The sequence below is a fragment of the Lutzomyia longipalpis genome, chromosome 1 (genome assembly GCF_024334085.1).
Source record: "Lutzomyia longipalpis isolate SR_M1_2022 chromosome 1, ASM2433408v1".
Taxonomy (NCBI): Eukaryota; Metazoa; Arthropoda; class Insecta; order Diptera; family Psychodidae; genus Lutzomyia; species Lutzomyia longipalpis.
In genome coordinates this window covers 9,919,476-9,940,828 of record NC_074707.1, presented here as the reverse complement: position 1 = coordinate 9,940,828, position 21,353 = coordinate 9,919,476, and the positions used below count along the sequence as shown (strand labels likewise).

General features: G+C 38.9%; 5 protein-coding genes across 12 annotated transcripts in view; 3 read left to right on the top strand and 2 right to left on the bottom strand.

Moving 5' to 3' along the window:
• Positions 1-2,099, top strand: part of LOC129788693 (protein trachealess) — a 122,033-nt gene extending 119,934 nt beyond the window's left edge. For 4 of the 8 annotated variants that reach the window (XM_055825001.1, XM_055824960.1, XM_055824990.1 and 1 more), the window contains 3 exons: positions 88-731; positions 806-1,067; positions 1,134-2,099. In XM_055825001.1, coding sequence (XP_055680976.1) covers positions 88-731; positions 806-1,067; positions 1,134-1,621 — 1,394 coding nt within the window. In that variant the 3' untranslated portion in view covers positions 1,622-2,099. Of the gene's footprint in view, positions 1-87; positions 732-805; positions 1,068-1,118 lie in introns of all 8 variants that reach the window. The other 4 variants (XM_055824968.1, XM_055824944.1, XM_055824952.1 and 1 more) reach the window with 1 other exon arrangement.
• Positions 2,100-6,711: 4,612 nt separating this feature from the next.
• LOC129789367 (probable asparagine synthetase [glutamine-hydrolyzing]) lies at positions 6,712-8,880 on the top strand. Its single transcript, XM_055826153.1, has one exon. The coding sequence runs from the start codon at positions 7,032-7,034 to the stop codon at positions 8,745-8,747; it is 1,716 nt and encodes a 571-aa protein (XP_055682128.1). The 5' UTR covers positions 6,712-7,031; the 3' UTR covers positions 8,748-8,880.
• Positions 8,881-10,756: 1,876 nt separating this feature from the next.
• Positions 10,757-11,849, bottom strand: LOC129790149 (transcription initiation factor TFIID subunit 8). The gene is made up of 2 exons (XM_055827489.1): positions 11,639-11,849; positions 10,757-11,562 (listed from the first exon to the last, which is right to left on the bottom strand). Exons 1-2 carry the CDS (start codon positions 11,775-11,777, stop codon positions 10,805-10,807), a joined length of 897 nt encoding a protein of 298 aa, XP_055683464.1. The 5' UTR covers positions 11,778-11,849; the 3' UTR covers positions 10,757-10,804.
• A 98-nt stretch (positions 11,850-11,947) lies between these two features.
• Positions 11,948-14,313, bottom strand: LOC129789176 (zinc finger protein ZFP2-like). Its single transcript, XM_055825829.1, has 3 exons — positions 13,084-14,313; positions 12,673-13,009; positions 11,948-12,614 (listed from the first exon to the last, which is right to left on the bottom strand). The coding sequence occupies exons 1-3, from the start codon at positions 14,144-14,146 to the stop codon at positions 12,071-12,073; spliced, it is 1,944 nt and encodes a 647-aa protein (XP_055681804.1). The 5' UTR covers positions 14,147-14,313; the 3' UTR covers positions 11,948-12,070.
• A 1,855-nt stretch (positions 14,314-16,168) lies between these two features.
• Positions 16,169-21,283, top strand: LOC129789096 (zinc finger protein Xfin-like). The gene is made up of 2 exons (XM_055825738.1): positions 16,169-17,788; positions 19,983-21,283. The coding sequence occupies exons 1-2, from the start codon at positions 16,329-16,331 to the stop codon at positions 20,524-20,526; spliced, it is 2,004 nt and encodes a 667-aa protein (XP_055681713.1). The 5' UTR covers positions 16,169-16,328; the 3' UTR covers positions 20,527-21,283.
• Positions 21,284-21,353: the final 70 nt, after the last annotated feature.

Sequence of the window (21,353 nt, the reverse complement as noted above, 5' to 3'; positions counted from 1 at the left end):
CTAACTAACTAACTAAGCTAGACTAACTAACTAAGCTAGACTAACTGACTAAAGCCAGTAACCGTAAACTGCTTTATGGATTTTCAGTAATCAATAAAGGCCAAGTTCTTACACACTACTGGCGCTTCATGAATAAAAATGGAGGCTTCACGTGGGTACAGACTTGCGCAACAGTTGTCTGCAACTCCAAGAATGCCGATGAGCAGAACATCATCTGCGTTAACTACGTGATCAGCAATAAGGAGTACGCTAACATGATCCTAGATTGTTGTCAACTTGAAAATGGTTTGGAGACGATAAAACGTGAGGATCCTGCAACAGACAATGGAGCCAGATCCCCAGGAGGTGATCCATCGAATGACGGCAAACCAGGACCATCGGCCAATAGACCGACAGACCCACAGAAGTCTCCAAAACCCGAAACTCCTGAGCCACGAAATCGAGCACGAAGTCATGCCAATACGGGAGCTGGAACAGCAGCAGCCCCACCAACTAATACAACCACATCGAATGTAGCAATAGACAAGGGAGATCCTGCTTTGGGGACTCCGTCGGAGGATACAACGACACCACTTCTCAGTGTTCCAGCACCACGAAGGGGTCAAAAGCGAAAACATCGAACGGAAGAGGTGGAGAGTCTCCCAACGGATCCAGCTCCAACAAATACGGTGCTTCCAATTGCAAATCCCGCCGATGGGCATAGGCACACTGAGGAGCACAGCGAAAGCTCGGTGAGTACATGAAGGAAGCACTTTGTCAGGGGTGCCATGGAGCACTTGGGGTGTTACAGTTCACGATTTTGTAGGTGAAGAATCTGGAGAATGCTATGTCGAAGCACCTGCCCACGCAATCAACAACGGACTTCAGTACGGATGCCCTGCTGAAGCAGCAACAGCAGCAGCAGGACAAGGGGAGTACAATTCAGTGGATTGGCCATCACAATCATCATTTCCACCAGCAAACCTCACCAATGCCCGCCACAGCCCTCCTGCGGCAACTCTATGCTAACCGTGAGAGTGTCATTCGTGCCACTACACGCCCAGCGCCTTCGGGCGTCTTCTACACAGGTGAGGATGATACACAGCAAGCCAGACAGATATTCAATCGTCTAATTGAAGATTCCTACATTTCAGACGCTGCCCAGACAGGTCCCCTCCCAACGCCACCTGGAAGTGAATCCTCCTTTGACAACCAATTCCTCCTGCATGGGCACACTGGCCAGAAGCCCGGGGATGCCTTCAGCAATCTCGTCTCCAGCTACGGAGGGTACCCTGCTTCAATGGACTACCACAACGCCATGACGCCACCATCCTCCGTCTCGCCGCGAGACTCCAATTCAGCCGCCAACAAAGCACCCCCAATTCATCCAGCTTCAACGGGCTTCGACTACGGTGAAGCTCTGCGGAGTCAGTACTCCGCAACAGACCCAGCTGCAGCCCCTCCCCTCCCACTCAAACCCCAACCCTATTCAGCCGCAGCTGCAATGCATCATGCCGCCGCGGCTAATTCCATCGAGGCGTACGGCTCTCTGGATCAATCGCAATACTTCCCGCATCACACTGGCTTCCATTTGTACCACAAAGGCGCCCCCACGGCTGGTTGGTACTCCACCCCATCGTAGAATCCACCACGGCGCTCCTTCCTCGATCTCTAGGCAGGATAGGCGTGTGTACAAAATGGCGGGAAAAGAGATTTTTTTCCTCACAAAAAAAATACTCAAAAACTTCCCTTTTTGTAAATAAATTTGATCGCGCAACATGAGGACAAGAAAATGATGAATAAAAAGCAAAGAAAAAAAGCTCTCTGTGTGCCAACAAAAGTCCCCGTTGCGATCCTCCAAATGAAAAACGAATTATGGTGCTATGCAGGAAAAGAATGTCAAGAAAACATGATCATGACATTTTTTCCTGACATTTTTTTGTCGTTCTATCTCACTCCCACTAATATATTTTCCTATCTTTCGTCTTTCTCCCACGCATGTTTCCGACATCTTTTTTTTTCATGGCATGCTTTTTTTCTTGCGCACATGTTTTTATTTCCTTGAATTTTCTCAACATTTGGGGATATTTTCCTCAAAGAAAAGTGGAAAATGCTCAGCTAAAGAGTCCACAGTGCCAGGAAAACAGTAAAAATGGAAATTTACGGTCATTTATGGGACAAATATGTGAAAATGTACGAAGTAAAAATCAAAACATTCTTTCCCTGACCAATTTTTACGGGATTCTTTTTCGGATTTTCCCCACACAAATCACTTTCTGCAGGTTTTTTGGACCTTCCTACAGGTCATCTGCATAGGAAAGGTCTGCTTGGGGTCAGGGAAATGCTTCCTGGGTGGTGGAATCCCACCTGAACGCGGAAAAACTTTGTCCGGGAGTGAATGTTTTGCTGTCGAACTTCACTGTTTTCACTTATTTGGCCGATAAATACCCAAGATTTTCCACTTTTCATACTTTCACAGGCACTTAGAACACTTCGACAAGTCGCTTTTCACTTTTCCCGAGCTAAAATATCACAATTTACAGAGAAAATTCACAAAAACTAAGAAACGTGTTGACTTCGCAAGAGCTTGAAAAAGAATGTCGCAGGAAAATGTTTTTTTCTGACATTCTTTTTCCAGCTCTTGCGAAGTCAACACGTTTCTTAGTTTTCGTGAATTTCCTCTGTAAATTGTGATATTTTAGCTCGGGAAAAGTGAAAAGCGACTTGTGGAAGTGTTCTTAGTGCCTGTGAAGGTGTGAAAACTGGAAAATCGGGGGTATTTTTTGGCCAAATAAGTGAAAACAGTGAAGTTCGACAGCAAAACATTCACTCCCGGACCAGTTTTTCGCGTTCAGGTGGGATTCCACCACCCAGGAAGCATTTTCCTGCCCCCCACACCGACCTTCCTTGTTGCAGATGACCTGTGGGAAAGTCCAAAAAACCTGCAGGAAGTGATTTGTGTCGTGAAAATACAGAAAAATATCCCGTAAAAATTGGTCAGGGAAAGAATGTTTTGATTTTTCACTTCGCGCATTTTCACATATTTGGCCGCTAAATGACCATAAGTTTCCACTTTTCACGACTTTCCTGGCACTGAGAACACTTCAGCAAAGCCCATTTTCACTTTTTCATGGAAAAATATCCCCAAATACTGAGAAAATAATACGAAATGAAAAACATATTGAGTGCACAAAAAAGAATGATGAAAATGTCGGAAGCATGCGTCAGAGAAAGACGAAAGATACAGAAATACATTAGTGGGAGTGAGAGAGAATGACAAAAAAATGTCAGGAAAAAATGTCATGATCATTTTTTCTTGACATTATTTTCCTGCATAGCACCATTAATCCGTTTAATTTGAATTTGTAAAAAAAAATTGAGCATGAAAAGAATGTGAATAGATGCTAAATTTTGAGAAATTTCTCAATTAAATGAAAATATAATTTTATCTTCTAATAAATATTACAAAAAAATTTAGGATAGAGAAAGTAAATCTTAATGATAAAATTAGTTAGAGACATATAGAGAGAAGCATATCATTATAAATCTTAAAATGCATTTTGAGAAAAACTTCTCAATTTCAAGATAAAATTCCTTTAAGAAAAAGAAAAAAAACTTGCAATGGACTTTCTCAATATATACCTACAATTTTCCCTAATTTAATTTATATATTTGTGTACAAATTCTCTGATATTATTGATGGAAGTTAATACTCGTACTACTTAAGCTTAATCTATTGTAGAATTTAAATTAAAATGAAGAATAAAACTCCCCCCGATAAATGAGAAAAAAATGAATCGAAAACTCTTTTCTTTATTTTGTAAATAATTCTTGAAAAATATTTTGATCTTTCGATTCGATCTTCAGCTTCTTCCAAACAAAAAAAAATTAAAATTAAATATTAAAAAAAATCCAGTAGAATTTTAGGGTCTCAGAGCATTCCACACAAAAGAAATGAGAGAAAAAATTCCATTTTAGTACTTAAAAAAAATCTTATTGTTCATGTTTCTATAAGAAAAAAATTGAGGAAGAAAAAAAATTGATTAGGAATTTAGAGGAGATATTGTGCAATACATATTAAAAAGAAAATCAGCATTCTGTTGAAAATTTTCCGTTTAGTTTTCCTTTTTAACTCTTTCCTATATATTTGGTTTTATTGATAAGGGAGGAAGAATTTTTGTAAAAAAAAAAAAAGATAAATTACTTTGAGAAATTTCTGTACTTGAAGAAAGTAATATAAAAATTTATTCTACTTATGAGTAAATCCAGTATAAAGTGTTTCATTCAGTGTGATAAGACGTCAATGCAATCAATTTTGCAATAATTGACCTTATCAGCAAGTCGCGTGCAGAGGAAATTTTTCTTTTCTAATCTCTTGATGGGTTTTTCAAGCTCAATGGAGAGAATCTTTCTTTTGTTCTTTCGTTTTGAGAATTTTAAAGTTTAAGGGCTTTTTTCACTGCGAAAGTTCAAAGGTCAAATAAAGGTAAGTTAATTACAAAATTTAGGGGACACGGGGCAATTTAAATCATTTTCTTGTCATTACTTAGGCCAAAAAATTGGGGCAATTTTCAATGCGAATGATTGACTCAATTTGAAGCCTTTAAAATGCTTTAACTTCCTTTTCTTGCCCAGCGCCGTAGCCTGAAATTAATTAAAGGTGTTTTAAGACTTAAAAAAAGACTTAAAAGACTTTAAAATATTAAAGACGCTAAAAATTGATCAAAAAACATCTTGAATTTTTTTTTGAAGTTTGACGTTTCTTTTCTAACATTTGACAATTATTTTAACATCAGTCGCTTCTATTATGTTTAACGTTAGGTTAAATTTTACAAATTTTTAGATTTTTTATAATATTTTTTATCAGTATGGGTAAAACCTTTGAAACGGTCATTATAAATTATTCCACAAAATTGTGAAGTTATCGAATGCATAATAGACAGAATTGCTTTTTTTAAATTAATTGTTTATATTTAATGAACAAATTATTTAGTTAATAATCAGCAAAAACTAAACAAAAACATGATTTTGCCTTCATAATCTTAGTTTGAGATCAATTTCTGTCAGATTCATAATTTTTCACATCATGAAACGACATAAAATGGCTTAAGGGGGGTCTCTTTTGAGAGCTGGTGAAATTAAATATTTTAATTTTTCTTGGGGTTTTTCTTAAACTCGGTTTTTAAGTGTTGGTGACATTTAAAGACTTATCATTAAAGAGTAAGAAAATCACTTTCCGCCATCTTAGATGCGACGCCATCTTGAGATTTTCCTCAAAACACAAAGGTAGGTTTTTCTCAGGATCTACTGGATGGATTTTGATGGGGTCAAAAGCAAATGAAAGAGGAAATACCAGTGCAAATTTTGATGTACCAGAATTTTGAATTTCCACTCTGGGGCTGAGAAAAGTGGAAAAATGTGACTTTTTTTCAGATATTTTTGACGTTTTTTCACTTTTCTCAGTCCCAGAACGGAAATTCAAAATTTCGCTACATCAAAATCTGCATTGGTGTTTCCTCTTTCATTTGCTTTTTACCCCATCAAAATCTATCCAGTAGATCCTGAGAAAAACCTACCTTTGTGTTTTAGGGCAGTTCTGCGAAAAAGTCGGAAAATCACAAGATGGCGTCGCACCTAAAATGGCGAAAAGTGATTTTCTTACACTTCAATAACTAGGCTACAAATGTAACCATCATCGGATATCCAAGTTTAAGAAAAACCCCAAGAAAATGACAACATTAAAAATGTGTAAATTCTAACAGACTTCCCAAGAGACCCCCCTTAAAACGCTCATAAAAGGACCTCCAAAAATCACTTTTATCATAAAAGAAAAAAACTCGATAAAAACTTTTACCCTGAATACCAATTTTATTTTATTTTTTTTATTTTTGGAGACTTTATAAAAGATTGGAGAATAGTTTTTTTTATGGTGAATACCAAAATTCTTTTATCTTTTATGTTGAATACCTAAATGATATTTTATCATAAAAAAAAGATTTTTTTGCGCTGAATATGGCCCTTAATTTCACCGTGAAAAGCCTGAATTTCCTCAACTTTTAGGAATATTTTTTGACACTCAAATACTCCCCCTGGCTATGCCTTTCTTCCCTAAAGAGACTCACTCAACTCTGCTCTTCCCTATTTTTTTAAATAGAAAATAATCTCTAAAGAATTCTTAATAATTGGTTAATAAATTTTAACATTTTTTCATTGATTTAAATTTTTTTTTCTTGATTAATTTAGTGCAAAAATAAATATTCTTCACTCGGGTAAATTGTCTTAAATACCTTTGATTACATAACGTAAAAGAAATAATTTATTGGAATTCCCTTTTTACGCTTTGATGCACCATTGTGCGATAAATTAATAAAATGTAAAGTTTTCTGACCTCGTGAAGGGTTAAATTCTTGCGATTACATCACTTTTTGGAGTATTTATTTAAAAATAAATTCAAAGAGGAAGAATATGATAAAATAAAGATATAATAAATAAACAAAATTCCCCCAAAAAAATGCGGAGAAGTGAAGAATAAATCGAATAAATAAATTAACCGTGCACTTGGACTTGATGTACATAATAATAAAATACATAAATAAAGTGAGCACAGCAGTGAAGAAGAGCGAAGCATTGAAAGAAAGATGAAAAAAAACAGAGAGAAGGAAGAGAGTATAAAAGAAGAGAATTTAGGTGCGAGTTTATCGTTTGAAATCTCGTTCACGATTACATCAGATACTTTCTCATGCTCACCAGCATCGTCTGAATGCTGCGCAGGAGTGGAAGTTCTAAGAGAGCGGCGCACATCTTCGGTGCATTCAGTCAATTTTCTTATCAACCACACAATGCTTGTGCTGCCTGCAACGCACTCCGCGAAGTCATTAGCCACCGAAATTGTGGGCAGAGGGAGAGAGAGAGTGACTGTGAGCATATAAAACACACAAGTCTCCCGGCAATGAGCTTCAGTGTTGCATCAGAAAACTACAGCGGTGGACGCGCAGCAGAAGAAGTTCCCAAGAAATCACTTACCTGAAGAAATAATTTTTTTTTGTGTGAAAATGTGTGGAATTTTTGCTGTTTTCTCGAGATCTTCGGGAGCCCTGACGGTGGCCAGGAGTGCATCTGGGCGAAAGGAATCCCTCCGGGAGTTTGTGTATCGTCAATCAGGATGCCAACGACATCGTGGTCCTGATCACACGGGAGTTGTGCTTGTTCCTGAGCATGGAGTAGCAATTGTCCAGGAACGTCTTGCCCTGCTGGGAATCCGTACTGGTGCCCAACCGATGCAATCTGCATCCGGGGAGGTGATCCTCGCGGCAAATGGTGAGATCTACAACTATCTGGAAATTGCTGCAGACATCTCGCAGCGACGTGGCATCAACTACACACCCAGGAGTGATTCAGACGTGATCATTGGGCTCTATGAGGAGTTTGGTAGGGATCTTGTGCACCAAATCACGGGAATGTTCACCTTTGTGCTGTACGATCGCACCAAGAAGACTTTGCTGATTGCTCGTGATCCCATCGGGATCATTCCTCTCTACATTGGTGAGGACAACGATGGAAACATTTGGATTTCGAGTGAGATGAAATGCTTGGTGGGAGTATGTTGCGATGTTAAGGCTTTCCCACCGGGGACTCTCTGTTGGGGCACCCCCGATCACTTAACTTTCGAACAATTCTACAACCCAAAGTGGATCAGCACGATCCCAACGCATCAATCCAACTTGATGCTCCTCCGGAAGAAATTGGAGAATGCCGTGAGATCGCATCTGCAGTGCGATGTCCCATTTGGGGCGCTTCTCTCCGGTGGAGTAGATTCCAGTCTCATTGCCTCAATTGCAACGAAGATTATGCGTGAACGGGACCCAAACTTCCGCCTCAAGACCTACAGCGTTGGGCTCCGTGGAGCTCCGGACTTCAAGTACAGCCGAATGGTGGCTGATTACATTGGGAGTGATCACACGGAGGTTTACTTCACAATTGAGGAGGGATTGGACTGCATTCCGGACATTATTCGTCACCTGGAATCCTACGATGTCACCACAATCCGCGCCAGTATCCCAATGTACCTCCTTTCGCGTTTCATCAAGAGCGAAGGGCTCAAAATGGTGCTCTCTGGCGAGGGAGCTGATGAGATCTTTGGGGGCTACCTCTACTTCCACTGTGCCCCAAACCCGCGGGATTTCCACGAGGAGACAGTCACACGTGTGCGATGCCTCCATCTCGCTGACTGCCTCAGAGCTAATAAATCCACAATGGCATGGGGCTTAGAGCTGCGTGTGCCCTTCCTGGACACGGAATTCGTCAACTATGCCATGAACATTCGGCCTGAAGATCGAATGCCAGCTGCTACGGATCAGGCAATCTCCCCGGAAATCCTCGAGAGTGAAGGAACGGCGAAACGTGTGGAGAATCCCAAAATTGAGAAATACATCCTACGGGCTGCTTTCCGGGACAACTACCTGCCTCCGGAAGTTCTCTGGCGGCAAAAGGAACAATTCTCCGACGGGGTTGGGTATCAGTGGATCGACACAATTAAATCCTTCGCAGCTGCCCACGTCGATGAGGAGGATCTTCAGCATGCCCAGGAGGCTTTTCCCATCAACACACCAACCACAAAGGAGGCTCTCTACTACAGACAAGTCTTCAAGGAATTCTTTCCCGCCGAAACTTTCGACACAACAGTCATGAAATGGGTACCACGAACAGACTGGGGCTGTTCAGCTGATCCCTCCGGACGTGCTCAAGCTGTCCATGTTGCTCATGCATAAAGAGAAGCTCCTCCTCATTCACACAAAGCGCGCTCATTCATTCAAATCTCACCGAAACATAAAATTCCACCAAATATCAAGAAAAATGTATTTTTTTTAAATAAAAAATAAAAACCATAAAAACTGACCTAAATCAAGGCCTAATTATTTAATCAGGGAGGTCAATGAAACTCATGCTCATGAATAAAATTAAATAATATTTTTTTAACAGATTGAAGGGGTTCCGGAGGGCAGAGAAAGTTCAGAGGAGCATTATCTCTGTTTTATTTTTTGCAAGAGATAATGAATGGAATTTTTTAATGTTTAAATAATTTGAATAATTATTTGTAAATAAAAGGGGGAGAGCTTTGAGCCAGTTTAGACTGGTTTTTCAATAAGTTGGTTTGTTTAATTTAATCAGAGATTGTAGAGGATTTTCTGATAAGTTTAATTAATTAATTTTCTTGGTCTTTTTTGCAAAAAAAAAATCTTTAAAGTCCTTTAAAAATAAACTTTCTATTTCATAAAAATTGTTTTCAAAGAAATTTAAAAAAAATCTAAGAATTTTACATGAAAAGTCAATCATAACGCGTCCAGTTATAAGAGTTGGTGTCCCACAACGTGTAGAAGTTTGTTTATGCGTTGTAATGCGATTTGTGAGCAGAATTAGTAGACAACTTTAATTTTTTTGTAAAATTCGGCAATTTGATGGATAAAAATGGTCATATCTTTGGTTCTATAAGACCTACAGAAATTTCTTGACTAGTTTTGGAAAGGTATTAAAACAGGTTATAAATTGACATGCAGTGGATAGAGCGCTTGAGTGCGCATCCAAAGGTCGCCGGTTCGAATACAGAACCCGGCAACGCGCCCCATCCGCCAACGTGCAATTAGATCACGTTGACCGGTTGGATCAGGAGATTGATACACTCCTATCCGTAAAATGGCCCACACGTGGTAGTATCTAGCAAGGCCGCCCACTACTTCTCCGCAAGGAGAACAACAACATCATATAGGGCGGCCGGCCCTGTTCCTATATGGGACGTAGCGCCAAAATAAAAAAAAAAAAAATAAATAAATTTCAATAATTTTCAAGGTCATCTCCAGAACACAAAATGGCGGATTTTTGTTCTACCAAAACAGTTTTTGGCATTTTATGTCTCGAAGGAATGGTTCTAGAGGGTTCTGATGTTCTAAAAAGTTTTAGAGAATTGCAATACCTTTAATTTGATACCAAGTTAAGCAAAATCGGACAAGCCGTTCAAGAGATATGGTTCTTAGAACTTTTCAAATTCAAGAATTTTTCAAATGGTCATATCTTCTAAACGGCGACATAGATTTTCTTCATTTTCGGACTGATGAAAGATATTGAGTCGGGCTACAACATATCAAAATTTAAAGGAAATCTATAACAGATGTTCGGAGATATAGCCCCTTAAAGTTAGGCAATTTTTGTTTTTGATTTTAGCGCCTCTTGCGGCCATTTTTGGAACATGAAATGTTTAAGAAAGTTGTAGGGCTTCTTGAAACCTTTCATTTGATACCAAGATGGTCAAAATCGGTCAAGCCGTTCTCGAGTTATATCGAAAAAACACTTTTTGCTTTAGGCCGCCATATTTGCTAAACCGCCTGACCGATTTTCAAGTATGAATTATCGATGAAAACGTCTCACTGAGCTCTACAACATACTAAAATTTCAGACCTCTAGCTACAAGAGAAGTGGTTGACAGTAGTTCAAAATGGCGGATGGCGGCCATCTTGGATTTTGAAAATGCCAAAAAATGAAATTACCGTTCTCGAGCTATAAGGCAAAGTTTGGACAGGCAGGCGTGTGGGATGTCTCAAACGTGCTTATACCAAGTTTGAGTCCGATCTGAGGAGGTCAGGTTTTCCGACGATTACAATACTTGGTGTTGGCCACGAAGTGGAACACCAACTAATAAGTCTTTTTCCACTCACCTGGAGAATCCTTTTAAATCCTTCCAGCTCCGGAAATTCTTCCTGACCGACCAGTGTGGGAAAAAAGCAAATTCCCATTATAAATACTTTTTTTTATTTCTCCATCAATTCCGGCAGTTTTATGGGTCAAATTCCCGCGCTGGATCAGACATTTTAATCCTCTTGGGCACAATAGCTGCCCTCAGGTAGGGATTATCAATGTTGGGATTATTAGCCTGACTGGGCGTCGGCTCTGCTTCCACTTCTTCCGTTTTAATCTCCTTCTGCTCCTTCCCTTCGCCATCTTCCTCCTCATCGTCATCCTCTTCCTTTGTGGACGCCGGGACGTCTTCTGTGCGATTAGCCACCTGGTAGTGGTACTCCAGCTCCTCGAAATCAAACACCTGATCCGTGGGATTGAGTGCTGCGAGGTAGGATGGATGTGCGGGTTTGCAGGCAATCAGGGGGAAGACATTGTCCTCCACATTGAACAAACTCTGCGTCTCACTCGTCTTGGCCAGGAACTTTGTCAGGGCCTTCTCAATGTCCTTCTTCTGTGTGGCTGCCTTCTCCCGGATAGCCTCATACTCCGTCACTGGCTGCTTGTGCGTCGGCGTCCGGATGTAGGCGTGTGGATCCGGCAAGGCGGGCAAATGGTTGGGAATGTGCGACGGATGGGGATTCTTTGTTCCCGCCTGGAGGAGATTCAGTTGCTTCTGTGTTGAAACCTGCTGTGGCGTTGGAACTACGTACCTTCCCTCGCGCTTTGCAAATGCCTCAAGACCCTGAATGGAGATTCCCATGTTAATCAGGGCAATTACAACGTCTCCAATCACGGGAATTGTCCTCCCAGACAATTCACAGTAATTCCGGGAAGATTGGCCAATCTCTGAGAGTACTGTTGGGGTGGAAATGAGAGGAATTAGAGAGGTTCTAATAAGAGAAATTGAGGAATTCTCTCAAGAGAAACTTACAGCTCTGACACATTTCTGAGATTGTCTCCAAACACTCCTTGTCGGCTGAATCAAAGCCTGTTTCAGCCAGAATACTCGAGATGGCCATCTGGAGGATCTTTCTCCGTGGATTAGGAATGGTACTTTCTGCTTTTTCCATGATTTTCCCTGGAAAATGTACAATACTGCGAATCCGTCGTCACTATTGTTTTGTTATTGTTTCTTCTAGGTTATGTTAATTGATCATTTTGTGAGGTTAGGTTTTCTTCGGATCTTCTTCCCGGAAAGATATTTGAAACGGAAATGACCAAAATGATGAAAAACCATGAATTTTATGGCAAATTATCGTTCTTTACGTAAAATATATCTTACAAATAATCTTCAAAAACTTATTACAACACTTTCTTATAAACTATTTGATGGGATTGGTGATTCCGGAAGTGATGATTTTTGTCAATTCTTGGGTTCTGTGAGGAGATTCACATGAACAACCTTGGCCGTGGTGGGGAAGAATCTCTGAGAATGCACGTCATTTGGGTCCTTGAGCGTGAGTGGAGGGAGAGCTGTAACGGGGATAAAGTGCGCTGTTGTTGGCTTTAAATGGATGATGGGGGTGATCTTCTCCGGAACTTCCTTCAGCTTCTCCTGCTCTGGGGCCACGAGGAACGTTTGGGCATCATTAATGCGCACCGTTACGGGTACCTGACCATTCTCATCGGGTATTGCATTGACACCTTTTGTGGATTTCTGCACGAGGGCATCCGAAGGGATTTCTCCGTGTGCAAAGTGCTCCCGGATGTGAACACGAAGCTCACTGTAGAGCCTAAATGCTGTGGAACATTGGTTACACTGGTACGTCTTCTCGCCCACGTGCGAACGGATGTGCTTCACGAGATCATTGCTCTGGGCAAAGGCGCGATCGCAGAATTTGCATTTGTACGGTTTCTCTCCCGTGTGCGTCCTCATGTGCCTCCGGACGTGGTCAGAGGAGTTGAATCTGTACAGGAAAGACGTATTAGCGGGTTTCTTTTGCTTATTCTGCCAGAGATTCTTACTTCATCTCACAGACTTCACAGCTGTAGGGCCGTTCTCCGGTGTGGATGCGTTTGTGCTTGACCAGGGAGTAGGGTTTGGTGAAGGAGTGCCCACAGCTGTCACAGACGTAGGGCTTGAGTCCCGAATGCGTGGTGAGGTGAGATTTGAGGCCACCTTTGCAGCTGAAGCGACTGGGGCACTGCGTACAGGCAAAAGGCTTCACCCCTGAGTGCCGGATGAGATGCTGCCGGAGATTGCTGCCATTGTTGAAGGCCTTCCCGCATTCGGAGCACAAGTACGGAGTATCCCCACTGTGGATCCTCATGTGATCCTTCAGCGTGCACGATTGCTGGAATCCTGAAAGGAAAACAAGAAAAAAGCATTGAAAAGAACTTCCGGAAAACCCAAAAAAAGTTTCCGGAAAAGCTTACTCTTGTTGCAAATCTCACAGACATGCGGCTTGAGCCCCTTGTGGCGGTTTATGTGGTCAATGAGGAGCCCCCCGAGGGCAAACGTCTTCCCGCAGATGTTGCATTTGTGGGATTTGCATTCCTCGTGGGATTTTATGTGGCGCGTCAGGAAGTTCATCTTCGTGAAGGTTTTCTCGCAGTACTCGCACTTGAATTCAATCTGCTGCATTGTCTCCTTGTGCGTCTTCATGTGCGACGCCAGGGATTCCTGCTTCATGAACACCCGGTCGCATTGGAAGCACTGGAAGCTCTTGGGCTTCTCATTGACCACCGTTGTGGTCTCACTGATGAGATTCGAATGGACAATCTGGTGGCGCAGCAAATTACTCTCAGAGGCGAATCTCTGTTTGCACTGGGCGCACTCAAAGGGCTTCCCTTTGGCATTGTGGATGTTCACATGACGCAGGAGCCGATAGGCTTTGTCAAATACCTTCCCACAGACCTGACAGATGTGCTCCCGCTTTGCATTCTTCCTTTTCTTCTTCCCCGGATCAATTGGAACGAGTCCTGGTGGGCTATTTGGCTTCCCATCTCCACCATCGTCATCTCCAACATCGCAACTGTCATCCTCATCCTTCACCTCATTCTTCAGCTCCTGATATTCCTCCACAGGTGTCTCTTCTTCCCCCACTACGGCATTCGCAGCTTCCTCCACAATCTTCACTTCCTCCTCCCCCTTTACCTCAATCTCCACCCCTTCCGGAACCTCCTGAACTTCCTGCATTACCTCTTCAGCTTCCTTCTTGTACACAAACGTCCGCATGTCCTCATCAGACTTCAGACACAGGAGACGGAATTCAAAGGCAGCCAGGAGGTTAAGTCTGCATCCTTCGCAAATTGTTCCCGGCATCCCGTCTTCTGCATCAATTTTCAGGCCACACAGCAGGAGGATCATGTCCGACAGAGTCATCTCACCGATCTTTTGAACTTCCAGCACTTCGAAGATTGTCGAAAGGGATGCATTTTTGCTCAAACACACGCGACAGGATCCAAAAAAGGGATCCTCCATTGCACAAGGCTCCATCTGACAAAGGTGCTCCTTGGGAATCACACCGGAAGTCACTTAAAACGGGCAATTTTGGTGAGAAAAGAATTTTTGGGATTCAGAGGAAGTTCAACCCTATAACAAGTTGGATTTGTTATTGTTGGGATGTAGGGGATGGAAGTTCGTAGGAGATGTCTGATGATTTCCATTAGTTTGAAGATCAAGAATTACACACAGAAAAATTTTTCGCATTTTGTGAATGCGAGTGAAATGGTTCGCAGTTTCAATGTGCGAGCCTCAGGTAGACTCGCACATTACTATTACGAGTCTATGGTAGATAGTTTCTTTCTCACTAACATTTGACAGGTTTTTTTTGACAAGCTCCTTGTTTATTTTCAATTTGCCCGTTACCGCAATGCCTCATCTAAAGAACACTGACACGATTTTCTAGAGACGTGGTATATGAGATATTCAGTCCAGAAAACGTTTTTACACGTTTTTTTTCTGGTTTTCCTGCAACAAAAAAGCATTTTCATCATACACATATGATTTTGGGTCATTTTATAAAAGATGTTACACCATTGAAAGATTAACTTCTGCAAAAAGATTTCGTGACGACATGTCATAGGATAATCCATACCTTTTTCTCTTTTCGTCATTGAATAAATTCTTAATATATCCAATCATTTACAAAATTTTGCAAATATTTTTTTTTATAATTACAGAAAAAAAACCCAAAAATTATTTATAGAAAATTAAATTAAGCTGTTTTACGAAATCTTATGTCGCAAAGTGCTACTTTAAAATAACACGAGCTATTTTACATTACATTTATTTGTTGGAAAAAAGTTCGGATAAAATGGCGGCCATTTTTGAATTGCTTAAAAATTTTTATCTAAAATTGATCAACGTAACCATATTAATATACTTTCATATTTTACCATTAAGCTTATAATAAGCTTTAATATTTATGATCGGACATTTCGGTTTAGGATTGTTCGTCCAATTGACTTAAATTTTATTTTATAAAGTTAAATTAATGTCTTATGAAACATTATCAAGTTAAATTAGTTTTTGACGATATTTTTTAAATATCCTTTCTAAAGTAGTTCAAGTTATCTTAAAGTAACCCTGCGACGTAAGATTTTGTAACACAGCCTTATTTAAGGGTCTATTAATTAACTTTTGTTTTTTTTTAATTATAAAAAATAATTCAAACTTTGAAAGTCATTATGAAATTATTTAATGACGAAAAAAGAAAAAGTATGGATTATCCTACGACATATCGTCATGAAATTCTGTTGCAGAAATTATTTTTTCTATGGTTGTGACATTCTTTAAAAAATATGCGAAAATTTATGTTTTCGAGAAGAAATTTTATTTTTGTGGACCTTTACATGAGATCAGATAATGATTTTTGGTGTTTTAATAGTTTTTCCAGATGAAAAATTAACAAAATAAAAATCATGTGTAAAATTGGTAATTCCGCCCAATTTCCGCGCGGCGCTAGTGTTTGTGAAAGAAACCTTTTAAATGTTTTTTCTGCTATAACATTTGCTTTCTTCTCGTCAATTTTACCAATTAATATTGTATTTTTATTTATCTATTTTGGGCAAATAATGCTATTTATGGAAGAAATATTGCTTTTAAATTGGTGTAAGTGATTGAGCAAATCAGTATTTATAGAATTCAATGTTCAATTTCGGTCCAATAAATGTGAAAATTTTCGAGAAATAGTGCGAATGAGTGCGAGTGAAATATTCGTATTTTGTCTATGCGAGTGGCCCACTCGCAAAAATTGACGATTTGACTGCCACTTCTTGTCATTTTTTTTCTGTGTGTAGTTTTTTCGGCAATTTTCGTGACTTTTTAGTTCTTTCTTTATTCTATGTTGCTTGATACTTCGGAAAAAGTAACTAAATCGCGAAAACACACAAGAAAACTCGGGAAAACTGTGAAAATTGTAAAACAAAAAAATCAGCTGGTTGAATTTTTACCTCATCGTGGCGCCGCCTTGCGGAATAAACACAACAACAAAAAAAACAACAAAGATTTTGACAGTTTGCAATTTGACAGGAAACCTGTTGCTTCCGGACGCTTTTGCAGGAAAATCTTTTAAATTTTTGCAAATTTCGGGCTTTTCCTCCCTCTCAGGGCGTGATATTTGATTGAAATTCAGTGGAAAGTGTGTGTGTGATGATCTGGCGGATGGAACTAAAGCATGGACGTGAGTGCAATGACGCGAAAACATGAGATAGCGGAGACTGCCCTACAACAACAACAACCGCAGAGTATAAATTGCATTCTGGAGCTTCCGGATGAGGAGGCAAGTCTCAGTGAGATCACCATTCAGATTGACGATGAAGTGCAAACGCTGTATGTTGGGCCAGTGGAAATTTTCCCCGAAAACGTGACGCGTGGAAGCAAATCTCGCGCTCAGGCCGTGTCGACAAAGGGTGGTAGCCCAGGAGGCAGTGTGAAGCTGGAATTGGATTCAACGAATGCAAGTGATAGTGGTATTGAGAACTGTGTGGATGAAGTGAGTGAATCCCTCAGGGGTGAGGACAATAAGGAAGTGTGTGAGGTGAAAAGGAAGAAAGTTGGGAAGAGGACAAAGTTTGAAATTGTTGAGCCTGGAAAGTCCGTTGTGACTCTGTACGCGTGTGAGGAGTGCAGTACAACATTCACCCGTGAATCCAGTCTCATTTCGCATCGGCAGCTCTTTCATGGACCCACAGCTCTGACAAGGAAGCGTCAGAGAAAGCCACGAAAGACTTCAGCTGAAGCGGAAGAATCTGAAAGGAGGGAGAAGAAATTCGAGTGCCCTCAGTGTGAGATGACCTTCAAGATGGATTGCTGGTTCAAGCGTCACCTGGTAAAGGCTCATCAAATGGACGAGGAACGTCCGGAGAATACAAAAATCTCCATTGAGGCGAAGGATTCAAAAGCAGGAATTGTCAAGGAGGAATATGAGATTTCAGCAATGAAGACACTCACGCTGAAGATAAAGAAGCGCCCGAATAAAAGCCCCAAAGGGAGAAAATCTCTGAGAACTTATGCAGTTGGGAAGAGACTTCCGGAAGCAGCAGATGAGAGTAATTCCTCCAATTCGGATGATGTCAAATGCAACGAATTATCCGCCGCAAAGGATCCCCTGAAGAGTGAAGAGATTGATTTGAATTTGGAATTTGATGAGACTGACATGTCACGCTTTGTGGCAGCAGCTGAGGATGATGACGATGACACCCCGTACCTTGTGGATGTCATTGATGATGAAGAGCAGGAAGAGGATGAGAGGGAAACGGAGGAAATCCTTCCGGACACACCAGATCCCCCGAGGAGGTACACAAAATGCTCTCCGGAATTTGTAGGACTCAAAAGTTCCCCCGAAGAGGTGGAAAGGAAGCCCCTGATGAAGAAACTCAAGCTTCCGGACATTCCGCTCGTTGCTCAAATGTCCGGGAATACAGCAATGCTCCCCCTAATGGAGGCAAATGTGGAGAAAAAGGACAGCGATGGGGATGGAAAGAGGTTCTCCTGCACAATCTGTGGGGCTGTCTTCTCACGCCGGTACTCCCTGGGGCCCCACATGATGAGAGTCCACACGAAGGAAAAATCCAAATCTTGTGCAATCTGCGGGAGAACTTTCACGGCGACAGGAGATCTAACGAGACATGTTCGGTGAGTTCTTTTAAAGTTTTTTCTTCTTCTTTCGGGCTTTTCGGGAAAAGTTTAAACTGGATTAATGCGGAGTTTATTCAATCTTCTTGTCTTATCAGCAGAAGTTATGTTACTTTATGATGTTTTTAATGACAAAATCGACACAGTTTACGAGGTCAGAAAATTATTAAAAATTAATTTAAAATTTTAATTAAATAAATGATAAGAAAAAGAAAATCTTTTTTTATAATCGTAAGGATTTCTCTTAAAATCTTTAATTCGTTAAAAATAAAAGAAAGATAAGAGAAGAAGAAGAAGAGGAATATAAATTAAATCCATGAAACATTCGCGTTGATGTTTCAACGGGAAAAACGAGATTGAAACACGCAAAATGTATCAAAATTTCACATTTTATTTGATTTAGAAATTATTTAGAAAAAAGTGAAAGAAGATTTTAATTTAAACCTTTGAGTTCATAAAAAGAAATAAAAGTTTTTCATTTGAGAAAATTTAATAATTCCATTTAAAAATAATAATAAAAAATGAATCATTAAAAAAAATAGTTTCATAAGTTCTTGCGTAAAATTTCAAAAACTTTGGTTGAGAATTAAATCTTTATTTCTATTATATTTATGAAGCATTTGCGCCGATATTTCATTGGGAAAAATGTGACTGATAAAAAATGTAGCAAAATTACACATTTTTCGACTAAATCGTGGAATAAAATTCCTTATAAATTCATAAACTGCAAGAAGAAATCCTATAAAAAAAAATTCAAGATTTTAATTTAAACGAGAATATTAATTTTTGACTTTAAATGCATAAAAGAAATAAAAGTTTCAGAAGTTTTTGTGTAAAATTTCAAAAACTTTGGTTGAGAATTCAATCTTCTATTCATTTGTTACATTTAAAAAAATGCATGAAACATTCGCGCTGATGTTTCAACGGGAAAAACGCAATTGAAAGACGTAAAATGTAGCAAAATTTCACGTTTTGCGATTAAATCGTGAAAAATCAACATTAAGAAATTCGAAAAATACAAGAAAAAAATTATTCAAATTTTAGAAAATAGGAAAATGAATGAAAAAGTGTTTAGAATATCCAGAAGTAGACTTAAAATGCATGAAAATGTGTTTCTCTATGTAGAATTTTCTTTATCTACGACGCTGCCGGCGAGCCTAAGCTTATTCTCTCCAAATAAATAAAAAAAAAAGTTTATCTTTTGATAAAATTAAATAATTTAGTTAGAAAAAAGTTTCAGAACTTCTTGCGTAAAATTTCATAAGCTTTGGTTTATAAATAAATCTTCTATGAAATTTTTACAATTCAAAAAAAAACTGTGAAATATTCGCGATAATGTTTCATTGTGGAAAATATGATTGAAACACGAAAAAATTAAACAAAATTGCACGTATAAATAAATTAAATTGTTTAAAATTGAGAAGAAAGAATCAATAGATAAAACGACTTAAAAATTAAGATAAAAGATACAAGAAAATTCCCTTAAAATATTTTAGAAAATAGAAAAATTAGGGTTTTAATTTTTTCTTGTTTTCAAATTAATTTAACTCATTAAGAATTAATTGATCTCTCAGTTTCTAATTAAACTAAGAGACTTTCTAATTAAATCTTCTAGGTACATTATTTTAAGGTAAAACTTTGTGAAAATTTTAATGAATTGATCAGAAATTTTCCAAACAGACATGAAAATCCAACCGTTTTGATTGTGATTCTAAATAAATCCTTAAATGAAGCTATTCAATAAAAATCCAATAAAATTTTACAGTTTTAAGTCCTTGCGTTCGCATGAAACATATAAGAAACATTGAAACATACAGACTTTGTTTCAAAGTTTATGTTTTTTACTATGTCAAATAATTAATCTAATGTAAACGTAAAAGAATATAACGTTTAGGCCGTTTATTTATATTAATTAATATTAATTAATTATTAAAGCAATTTTTTTTAATTGCTTTAATTTGAAAGTGTTATCGGTTATATCTTACAGAAGCTGTAGCACTTATAGGACGCGAGAATAATTTTTTCATGCTTCTAGGTGTTGCTTTAATTAATTACTTTTGACACAAAGCTGAATGTTTCAATGTTTCTTATATGTTTCATGAGATCGCGAGAGCTTCAAAATCGTTAAAATTTCATATTAATTAATAGATTAATTTTTTAATAACTAATTTATGGGCAATTTCACATTGCACAGAACTCATACGGGCGTTAAGCCGTTCAAGTGCAATCATCCCGGATGCAGCTTCAGCTTTGCATCCTCGGGGGATCTGTACAAGCACACAAGACGTCACAGGCAGCATGTGGAGCCAATCCCAAAGCCACATGTCTGCAGTGTTTGCCAGCGTGCTTTTGACCGTTCGTACGACCTGAAGCGTCACATGGCACGCCATAGGCTGTCAGATCCCAACTTCAAGGGCTACGAATGCGACATTTGCCATCGCAAATTCAGCCGGAAGGACGAATACAAGTCCCACAGCTTCCGGCATATGGGATTCAAGCCGCACAAGTGCCATGTCTGCGGGAAACCCTTTTCCGATGCCAGCAACTGCGCCAAACATGTCAAAGTTCACGGACCGCTGACCTTTGGGAGTCAGGAGGGGAATCCTCTGGCTTGCCCTGTTTGCAATGTTGGGTTCAAGAATAAAACGGCTGTTTCACGGCACTTGGCTACCTGTTCCACACGCCTAGGTCCCGTCCAGAGTGTGCCACAGCCTGAGATTGCAGCTACCTTCATGTGAGTGGTTTTTACTCCCCCCTTTTCCCGGCTTTTCCACAAGAAAATCTAGCTTTTTTTCTAGAAAAAAAATCTGATTCCATTCCATTTTTTTTCTTAAAGTTTTTTGCCTCTGAAATTTTGCCACGATTTCTTTAATAAGAATTTAAAAAATCCTTCCGCATTGTTCCAAAAGTATTTTTTAAAAGAAAAGATTTTTGAAAAGATTTTTGTAGAGTTTGCTTAAAGAATATTCCTTCCCTTTAGAGCCGAAAAAAGACTTAAGATTTAAGAATTTTTATAATAAGTTTGATGAAGGATTTAGTGAGTTTAAATATCGTGTGTCCGTCTTTTGTATGTTTTAAATTTTTCAATTTATAAAAATTTAAAAAAAGGGTGTTTTTTATTGTATAATCATAGGGATGAATAAAGTTAGAGTAGAGAATCCTTGATTTATACTCACAATGAGCAATATTTTTTAGCTTTTTTCTTGTATTATTCCCTCCAAATATTTTATTTAATTCACAAAATAAAGATTTTTTAGCTTAAGCTAGGCAAGTTTAGTTCCCCAGAATTGAAAAAAAAATCCCCTAAATTTAATTATTCTAAAAGTAAATAAAAGTTGAATCCAAAATTAAATATAAAATATAAGAAAACTTTTAGTCAGCAGAGTGCATATATTACGAATAAACAATTTTAAAATATTTTTGTATGAAATACTGTAGTGAAGATGAAGAAATATTGAAAAATATATGAAATATAAATTAAAAATGGGATAAAAACTTTTGTTTTATTTTTCTTTAACCCTTTAGCGTTTAATGTGAAATATAGAACGTCTTTTTTGGTCTAATT

Coding starts and splice junctions, on each gene's coding strand:
- LOC129789367 (XM_055826153.1), top strand. CDS start 7,032: ATGTGTGGAATTTTTGCTGTTTTCTCGAGATCTTCGGGAGCCCTGACG.
- LOC129790149 (XM_055827489.1), bottom strand. CDS start 11,777: ATGGAAAAAGCAGAAAGTACCATTCCTAATCCACGGAGAAAGATCCTC. Junction 11,563..11,638: donor CTCAGAAATGTGTCAGAGCT/GTAAGTTTCTCT, acceptor CCACCCCAACAG/TACTCTCAGAGATTGGCCAA.
- LOC129789176 (XM_055825829.1), bottom strand. CDS start 14,146: ATGGAGCCTTGTGCAATGGAGGATCCCTTTTTTGGATCCTGTCGCGTG. Junction 13,010..13,083: donor CTGTGAGATTTGCAACAAGA/GTAAGCTTTTCC, acceptor TTTTCCTTTCAG/GATTCCAGCAATCGTGCACG. Junction 12,615..12,672: donor TGTGAAGTCTGTGAGATGAA/GTAAGAATCTCT, acceptor TTTCCTGTACAG/ATTCAACTCCTCTGACCACG.
- LOC129789096 (XM_055825738.1), top strand. CDS start 16,329: ATGGACGTGAGTGCAATGACGCGAAAACATGAGATAGCGGAGACTGCC. Junction 17,789..19,982: donor GATCTAACGAGACATGTTCG/GTGAGTTCTTTT, acceptor CACATTGCACAG/AACTCATACGGGCGTTAAGC.